This window comes from Nematolebias whitei, chromosome 9, assembly GCF_014905685.2.
Source record: "Nematolebias whitei isolate Nwh7 chromosome 9, NemWhi1, whole genome shotgun sequence".
NCBI classification, from domain to species: domain Eukaryota; kingdom Metazoa; phylum Chordata; class Actinopteri; order Cyprinodontiformes; family Rivulidae; genus Nematolebias; species Nematolebias whitei.
Window position 1 is genome coordinate 39,203,349 of NC_056506.1, and position 9,671 is coordinate 39,213,019.

General features: G+C 38.7%; 1 protein-coding gene across 1 annotated transcript in view; it reads left to right on the forward strand.

Annotated features, from left to right (window-relative positions):
* Positions 1–9,671, forward strand: part of b4galt2 (UDP-Gal:betaGlcNAc beta 1,4- galactosyltransferase, polypeptide 2) — a 189,517-nt gene that overhangs the window by 150,247 nt on the left and 29,599 nt on the right. The window contains exon 5 of the mRNA XM_037682331.1: positions 1,031–1,153. Within this exon, the coding sequence (XP_037538259.1) occupies positions 1,031–1,153 (123 nt within the window). The remainder of the gene's footprint in view (positions 1–1,030; positions 1,154–9,671) is intronic.

Below are 9,671 nucleotides of genomic sequence, written 5' to 3' on the forward strand. Positions count from 1 at the left end.
TTATGTATTTATATATATATTTATATAGTGTTTCTTTCTGAAATGCTAAGATTTGGTTTCAGAACCAGAACAGAAATGGTCTTGTTTTGGTTGAAATTCCTCCCCCCAGTGTGATGTACTTGGTTCCCACTGAATATGGATGTTTTATTCATGTCTTTTCAAATGAATTGGACCACAGAGGGAAATAATAAAGCTAGAATCCCATTTCCCACTGAACATGGCAGGTTAAGAGTTTGCAAATACACTGTAGATTCATGCTGAGTGCCCAGTTCCACTGTTTGCTTTTGGTTCAGCGTTAAAAAACTTAGAAGCCCCTTTTATTATTGTTAATGTATCAAATATAAACATTACAAAAAAATTCAGTAAGCAAACATTTCCATTATTAGAGGATCTGTCTCTGACTAAACATGAATATGGCAAAAGTTATGTTTAATTTGTCCTTTTTTTTTTTGTTTACCTACCGAAATCCTTTGTTCCCTTTGGAAATTACCCTTCACCTGGGGAACAGCGTTATATTTTAGAATGTTTTTTCTGACTTTTTGATTTAGTTATACACAGAAGCAGTGCTGATATTGCTTGTTTACAAAATTTAATTTTAGTTTTATGATAATCTATAATATACACGCAGATCCTTTGTTTTTTCCTGCAGCCTCTGCTTATCTGCTTCCTTTTAATACGCCCTTTGAAGGCAGGATGTAATATGGTATTCTCCTTCTGTACATACATAAACTTTCTCTTGTTCCGGCCATAACTTCTGATCTGCTCAAGATAATTTAATAAAACTTCAGACACATATGCATCATCATTAAACAGTGTCACGTACAGTTTTCACCACCACAGCTCAAAGGTCAAGGTCACAAATCAAAGTCAAATTAAAAACCTGGTCTTTGCTCATCTGCGTCATTGCTATAGATTGCTGTGTAATAATTTTGTGACAGACGTATAATAGGCCATAAGCAGTACTCTTAATAAAGTCTACCCTTCTCACGTGTTCTAACTTCTCCTCCTTTTTTATCCTTCTCTCCTACAGGTTGCCTTATGCTGGCTACTTTGGAGGCGTTTCAGGACTCAGTAAAAAGCAGTTTCTGAAAATCAACGGTTTTCCAAATGAGTACTGGGGCTGGGGAGGGGAGGACGATGACATTTACAACAGGTGAGGGCAACTTCTAGCAATAGTTTTCTATTTTTTTTTTATTTCAATTGAGACTAAACCAGTGGTGTAGTGTATGCGATACGAGGGTATACTCCGTATACCCACTAGAAAAGCATAAGAATTTCAGTATACCCACTTAAAAGTGCCCATTGATACATGACATATCATTAAGCACGTGTCATTGGTCTGTTAGACGGCAGTTAAACACTTTCATAACAATCTGTCTGTATACAGTGCTTGTTTATTACATTCGCTTATCCAGCAAATTACTGTATAATTCTGTACTTACTACTTAATACTTGAACATGTTTTGCTTTGATACCGTTTATAAATTCTACAACATGTTTTTAATACAAGCCAACTTTTTTACGAAGTTTCTTGCATATTTATTCAAATATAAGCATCAGTGAAATTTGGGAATGTTCAATATGCATTAAAAAAATCTAAATAAATTGACAGTTACATTGTACTAACCGGTGTACTTTGGTTTCTAAGCACAGTATACCCACTACAAAAATGTAGACTACACCACTGGACTAAACTACTGGTCAAAATTACACATTCACATGTGCATCTGTACATGGTCATGTATTATTTTTGATTTTAACCCTAACTGGGGAAAGAAAAAAAAAAGCATCCCAACTTAACATGACACTTTAGTTTTTCATTTGATACTTTGCACTTTGATAACAGTTACTGTTTTAAATGTGCTATATAAATAAATGTGACTTGACTTGACTTCATAGAAGAGATGATTTATTGTTGTTGTTCAGAGAAGGAGAATAATTAGCAAATAAATTAACAATTTGAAGAGCCCCAGCCAGCTATTAATGTCAAGCTGAAGTCTTCTAAATGAGTTGTTGTGGATGGGGGCTAAAATTAAATCGGGAAGCGTAGTGGTTGTTTGACAGGTTGACAGAAAGATGAGTTACATCTGCTCACATGCGTCGAAGCATTTACAACACAGTTGAATGTATCTTCTACTCATGTGGCTCCTTAGACTTAAATTAACCTAACTACATGCTCGTGATGCTTTAGCTACAAATATCATCAAGACGCTAAAAAGATAAAAGTATATCTCCTCTGTGAACACAGATTAGCTCAGGCAGTCACACGAACTAAAGAACAATGCCGCTTGAGTTTTTCTTCATGATTCATCTGAAATTAGCTTCAAAAAGGAAGTTTTTATTTCAACCGCATTTGCATTCAGAGAACTGGGCTCAACTACATTAATTATAAAGACACTCCTCAGCTCAGCTTGGCGTGACGCCGCCACACAGACACGATGTCACCTCGCTGTTTTTCTGTATTTGCTGCGCGTGTGTGTCGAGCTGTCGCCCTCACTCTGTGAAGCTTATCTTCCTCCTTTCAGAGTTACAGCGTTAGAAGAACACTGAAAATAGAGCGTTTGAGAAAAGCAGGGTTTGAGTACGGAGAGAAAAATCTGAAGATTAGTTGTTTTTCCACATGTGCTAAGATGTGATAAGAGATCTGTCTGGGGGTTTCACTGAGTGACAGAGTTGTGCTCTTATATGTCTATAATAATGTGTCAAATGATGACAGATAGAGGTAAACTACGAACTTTTTTATTGGATGAGAGCAGCAGCTATTAGATGCTGTAGATTTCCCTTGAGATAATCTCCGTACTTCAGCTGAGCTTTTTTTAGCCGCTGCAAAATAGGAGATAATACGGGCAGATATCTGAACTCAGATGAACAAAACTAAACTCTAACATTGGCTTTTTAAACTTTGTATTACGGAAGTAAAAATGCAAAGTACACGCTTTTTGTTGTTGTCGTTTTGTTGGACCTTATAAATAGAACTGCACAGTCATCTCTAAAGTCATGTCTGCAGCTTGTTTGTAGACTGCTGTTTCACATATCATTTGCACATCTTGTGCAAAGGCTGCAAGTTATCAGTCACTATGAGCATTAGTGGTGTATTAATGCTGCTTTCAAGAAGATTTGAAAGACGTGACTGAGGTTTCAAAGCCATTAGAGTAATGTTTAATGATGTAGCAAATCCTTAAAGAAGTAGGGCCACTTTTTTTTAAAGATGCTTCCATTTTTTTCCTGTCATTTTTTCCTCCTACTAGCCATTTGGATGAATGCAGATTTGAGGCACTGCATCAAATACACTGCATGAACCTTAAGACCTTAACCTGGAATATCTCAAGACCCGTGAGGGTTTCTTTGTTGTTGTTTAAGTCAGAGAGACTCGCCTTTTTACTTTAATATTTTCCACACGTTCAAAGAGTTTTATCTACCTCTCAAACCCTTCTCACTTTTATTTTTTGGGGCAACAGCTCTTTACGTAGCTATATTTTGACAGCTATGTGAGAGCTTTCCTTGACAGAAAACCTGTCTGTGTCTAAAAATCTGACACTTATATCAACTTTCTAACAGTTATATTTTTACAACGAACATGAGGAATTTGGCATGAAGTTTGGGGTCTTCAAACTTTTGCACAGTATTGTATTTCTCTCTGCTGTTGTAGAAATGAAAAGACTAGCTTCCCAAACGTAGTCATACTATAAATACTGGCAGAAAACAGCAAATAAAGGTGAAAGCAAATGTCGTATTTGAAGGCTCATCTGCCTATAGCTGACAAGCACTTGGAAGACTTATTGTGTGCATGCTGAAGCTAAACCAAGCAGGATTTGGGATCTTTAAGGAGTTTTAGCATGACTTGTGTCATTACCAAAAAGTGAAAACACACTCTCTGTCTCGCCTTTCTTTAGAGCAGCCCGTTTCCCGTTATGTACATAATCGCTACATAGATTGACCTACCTATCTTAGTTACCACCGCAATTATACAGTAGTTCTGACATTTGAAATAAATAAAGATCAATCACGTTTTGGTGATCCTAGGCCACAATTTCCAGAAACATTAGTTTTTTCATTGTTTACTGTGACAATGCAATATATTTAAAGCACGTTAACATCGATCTGCTGAAGTTTCCATACCAAGATACGTTGCCAGATAGAAAATGAACAACAATCATACAGTCACTTTAAAATTATTGTATTTTGACCCAAACTCTCATATGTGCTGAGTGACATGTGCTTTCCTGGAGGTGGGAGCTTGTAAGAAAAAGTGTGTTGTGCATGTGTGCAGAAAACGAGGGGAGTTGAAAAGGGTAATTATTGTATATCTGGCAACACTGATGCTGCACTTCACCAAGAAATGAATGCAGTCCCAGCATGAGAAACAAAGCAGTTACCTGTATATCCAAAACGCTGAATACAGGAACCTTTGTTTGGACTAAGGATGTGGTTGGTTCCACTCCTGCATGCTGGGTGAGCATCACTAACAGAACGTTGATATAAAGAAACGGGTCCAGATGACATGATTTAACCATTTTTGTTGTTGATTTAAGCTGTTGGTCATTGTTGTTCTGCTGCTCACGCAAGAGCAGAAAAATCATTGACTGCAGCTGCAGGTAGAGCGCACTGGGATTTTACACCTCTGCCTTGTTTCCCCCGATAAGGTCCACTCTGAGACCTGGATTCAGAAAGTTTCAGTGTCAGAAACTCTGATGGTTGTTGTCGTGTGACAAAAGACTGAACTGCAACATACTTGTTATAGTTTCTTTGAAAGACAGCTTCATATACTGAAAAAAATGTATAAACGCAACACTTCTGTTTTTGTTTCCATATTTTACGAAACTCAAAGTTCTAAGACTCTTTCTTTGTACACAAAAGGCCTTTTCTGCCAAATATTGTTCATAAATTGGTGTAAATCTGTGTTAGTGTGGACTTCTCTTTTGCTGAGATAATCCATCCACCTCACAGGTGTGACATATCAAGATGCTGATTAGACAGCAGGATTATTGCATAGGTGTGCCTTAGGCTGACCACAATAAAAGGCCACTCTAAGATGTGAAGCACAACGCCACAAAAGCGCGATTTTTGAGGAAGCGTGCAGTTGGCATGGCATGCAGGAATGTCCACCTGAGCCGTTTCCCGTAAATTGAATGTTCATTTCTCTACCATATGCTGTCTCCAAAGGGGTTTCAGACAATTTGGCAGTACATACAACTGACCTCACAACTGCAGACCACATGTAACCACACCAGCTCAAGACCTTCACTTTCAGCATCTTCACCTCCAAGATCGTCTGAGACCAGCCTCCCTGACAGCTGTTGCAACAATCATTTTGCATAACCCAAAAAAATTGTGCACAAATTGTCAGAAACCATCTCAGGGAAGCTCATCTGCAAGCTTGTCGTCTTCATCTGGGTCTCCACCAGACTGCAGTTTGTCGTTGTAACCAACTTGAGTGGGCAAATGCTCAAGTCCCGGTTTTCCAGATGACAAACTGCATGTATGGTGTCGTGTGGGTGAGCAGTTTGCTGATGTCACCGTGAATCGAGTGGCCCATGGTGGCAGTGGCATTATGGTATGGGCAGGTGAATGTTATGAACAACAAACACAGGGGCTGGTGCGGTTATATGTGGTCTGTGGGTGCGAGGCCGGTTGGATGTACTGCCAGATTCTCTGAACATGGACATTCCTGCAGTCAACTGGACGCTCTTTCAAATCTTGCAACATTTGTGGCATTGTGCTGTGTAATAAAACTGCACATTTTGGAGTGGCCTTTTATTGTGGTCAGCCTAAGGCTCACCTGTGTAACAGTCATGCTGTCTAATCAGCATCTTGATTCGTCACACCTGTGAGGTGGATGAATTATTTCGGCAAAGGAGATGTGCTCACTAACTCAGATTCACACAAATTTGTGAACAATATTTGAGAGAAAAAAGTATTTTGTGTACAAAGAAAACATCTCTCTTTGAGTTTTATGAAAAATGGGAGCACAAACAAAGGTGTTGCGTTCATATTTTTGTTCAGTGTATAAATGGTCCCATAAACTCGTTATTAGTTCAGCTGCCATAACTATCAACGTGCACCACCTTGTGAATGAGAGAAAGAACAAAACCGTAAGATTTGATTTTGTAGCTTTGTAGTTGGACTAAAGTGCACTAAATCTCTCTAATTGGTGTCTCTGGACTCAATAAAATAATCAGGGGGAAATGGGAAAAGGATGACAAAAATGAAAAAGCAACATTCATCATCTGAATTCATGGTGGCCATGAAGTCAGCCTCTAGTTTTCCCTCTGTTGCTGCAAGGAGGCAGAATTCATGTGTTTGAACCATCCGAGCGGCTGATGTGTCCACCAGCCTCCATCTGTTCTCTCTATTTGAAAGCTGCTCCAGATCAACTAAATGCCTAAATTGCTCTTTCACGCTTTCTGCTCTTATCGTAAGCACCTTCGCGCCCCTCTGTTTGTCCTTGTCTCCAACCCTCCAGCCGTCTAGCTCTTCACATCTCGTATTCTTGTTTCCCTCAAGCAATTTCCTTTTTGCTGCTGGTTTTGATGCTGCAGAGCATGGCCGCTGCTTAAAATGAGGCAGATTATGTCAGTTTGGGGGGGAAACGGTCCCTGGTGCTCAGTGTGACTTCAATCAATGTCAGAAAGGACAAAGGCCACTTCCACAGCTTATCCCCAACGCAGTCAGCTGAAAGTTGGTGGACATTGCTGACAAACAAAAGAAGAGTTCTCTGTTGTTCTCTGTGAACATGTTGCAAATGGGGTGCACCGATTGCAGTTTTCTGGCCGATCATAATTTCTAAAAAGTCTGACATGCCGATTCTGATTTTGGCCAATACCGATTTTGTTTTATAAGCAACACTGTCAAGTGTTATAAGGTCACAATGCACTTTCAATTTTCCAATCTTATTTTATTGAAAACCATACCCTTGAACAACTTGTTTTAACTGGCCATGAGGTAGTGCTCTGAAATATAAATGAAGTTCAGACAATTGTTGTTAACACAACAAAAAAATCGGTAAAATAGGTTTCTCATGTAAGTATCGGCCAATCGCCGATCACCCAAAATTAAGGACATCGGGGCCGATAAATCAGCCTGCCAATTTATCAGTGCGCCCCTAGTAGGCTTGTCACAAATAAACAATAAATCGATTAATCACATGATAAATGAAAATTATCAACCTCATTTTCATTTATCGGCTTTATCGTTTCTTCATGTCTCTCTCTTTCTACTGAAGACACTGGATGACAAAAGGCTCAGATCCAATGCTCTTCACTGACCCCTCCCTTTCTCTTTTCTCTTGAAAATCTGTTTTTTTAGATCGTTAAAAGCAGCTAAGCTGAGAAGCTAAGCTACGAGCTAAGCTAACAGGCCGACCTTGGGGAAAAAAAACTCTGTCTTGTCGAAGCTCCATAATGCACGGTTGAAACTTGTGCCTTCATGTAAAATGTTGTTCTTCTCTGCAAAAAGAAGCTGAGAACTTGTTTACTGATTTTTTTATTAAAAGCTTTGTGTGAAAAATGCTATATTACAGAGCTCAAACCACACCGAGTGTCCGCCATTTTGAGAACCAAAAAAAAGGAAGGACTGACAGTCCATGTCACGTCAAGGGGCCTCCCTCCCATTTTTCTTAAAGAGACACGCTGCTCACTCTCTCACTATCAAGTTTTTGGTTCAAACTTTCTTATACTGCCACCGGTGGTCAAAGAAAGGTACTACACTCAAATCAAATTAACCAACATTTCTTCTTAAACTTGACAATAATTACTAATTGTTGTCAAATTTCAAACAATATTATCGTTTATGGCAATATATTCTGAGACAATTAATCGCCCAGCAAAATTTGTTATCGTAACAGGTCTAACCCCTATAGCATACGTCTGTTCAAATACTGACCATGATTTTACTGAGAAACATTACTGAACATAATTTTGAGAATGATGGAAGGGTCAAAATATTTTTAGATCAATCTTTAAAGTCTTGAGAGGTTCAACCACATTTCAAAGTCAGGTCAGAACAAGCAGTGCCGAGGGTTTTGAATCTTGTCTTTCACATTTTGTGTTGCTCCTTTTTCCTAGCAGTTTTTCTATAGAGAAGCAGAGTTTGGAAGATGTTTAAGAGTTACCATCACATCAGCTCACACTAAAATTACAAACACCGCAACAGAATGTACCCATTTATATGGGTACAATGTTGTTTTATCGTAATTTGTTATTTGAGCACTGTTTTATGTGCTCTTGGCAAGGTCACCCTTGGAAAAGAGATCTTAATCTCAGCGTGTTTCTATCAGGTTGAATAAAGGTGATATATAAAGCTTTTACCAAGATATGGATTTATTTACTTAAGACAGTGACAAAGCAATGTGTTTAGTTTGTGGAGACATGAGATCGTGAATTAAATCAGCGCTATCAGACTAAACGAAAAATGTCATTTCTTTCAAAGAAATTAAAGAAGGGCACTGTATGTTGTTAAAATGTTGTTAGGTTTAAAGGGCTGCAAAACATGCAATTGTTTTTACACAAAGACTTCTGAATTTTTATTATTTACATTAAATTGATCAAATTAAATTCTCACTATGACTATTATTCAGTTATAATGTTTACTCATAGCAGCTAATAAAAATCCTATTTATGGTTGATTATGGAGTTTAATTTAGGCAGATATGAGTTTACAACAGTCCCAATTCTGTATGTTGCCTTTAGGGGTGAATTTTTTTTTTTACCCACCCTTGTTTTAGACTGAAATCTAGGAATAATAAAAGTTTTTTTGTTTTGTTTTTCTCAAATAATGGTTCATTGTATTGCATTTTATAGTTTTAACATTTAAACAACCAACAAACCCTGCCATCTGTAATTCCCTACACGAAAAAAGTCAATTTTATTATTTAGCATCACATCAAAACCAGATTTCCTTTTTTTTTTTTTTTTTTTTTATGTTAAATGGGCAACAGTTGCCGAGCACTTCAGTACACAGCTGTTTTCAGATAGTCATTTTACTTTTCTTCATTGAATTTTGTCTTTCAGTAACCACTCAAACAGTGCAGAGGCCTTAGGATCATCGGCCCAGTGATGTGTGTTATTGTTGCTGTGGGTGTATAATCCATCATGTGTTGCCTCTTTAAACCTCAGCTCCTTTTACTGCAACTTGAAGCACCTTTTCTTTATGGATGGCCTGAAAATGGTCTGCACTGGGATGTTTTAGGGTATGAGGAGGTAACTTATTTTCCACCGCTGTGCACTTCTTTGAGACTCATTTGCTCCTAGATTTCAAATTATAGCCACCTGACAATTTAAATGACAACTTTATTCTCAAATTACTAAAATATTTTACTGAAAGGGGAACTAGTGGCACAGAGGTTAGAGAAGGTGAGCCTGTGATCGGAAGGTCGCCGGTTCGACCTCCATGGACAGGCAACATCAAAATCTGGGTGGGAAAGGTGAAGCACCCACACCTTCACCTTGTATTCCCCACTCTGGGCCCTTGAGCAAGGCCCTTAACCGCCACCGTCTGCTCCCGTGGGCACCATAGATGGCAGCCCTCTGCTCCACGCAGAGGGAGCTCAGTGGCCTGTGGTGTCAGGAAGGGCGTCAAGCATCACCCCCTCCCAAAAACAACTGTGTGAGTTAGTTCACTGTGGCGATCCCTGAGGGAGTGGGCAGCTGAAATAAGAAGGAAAAAATAACAAT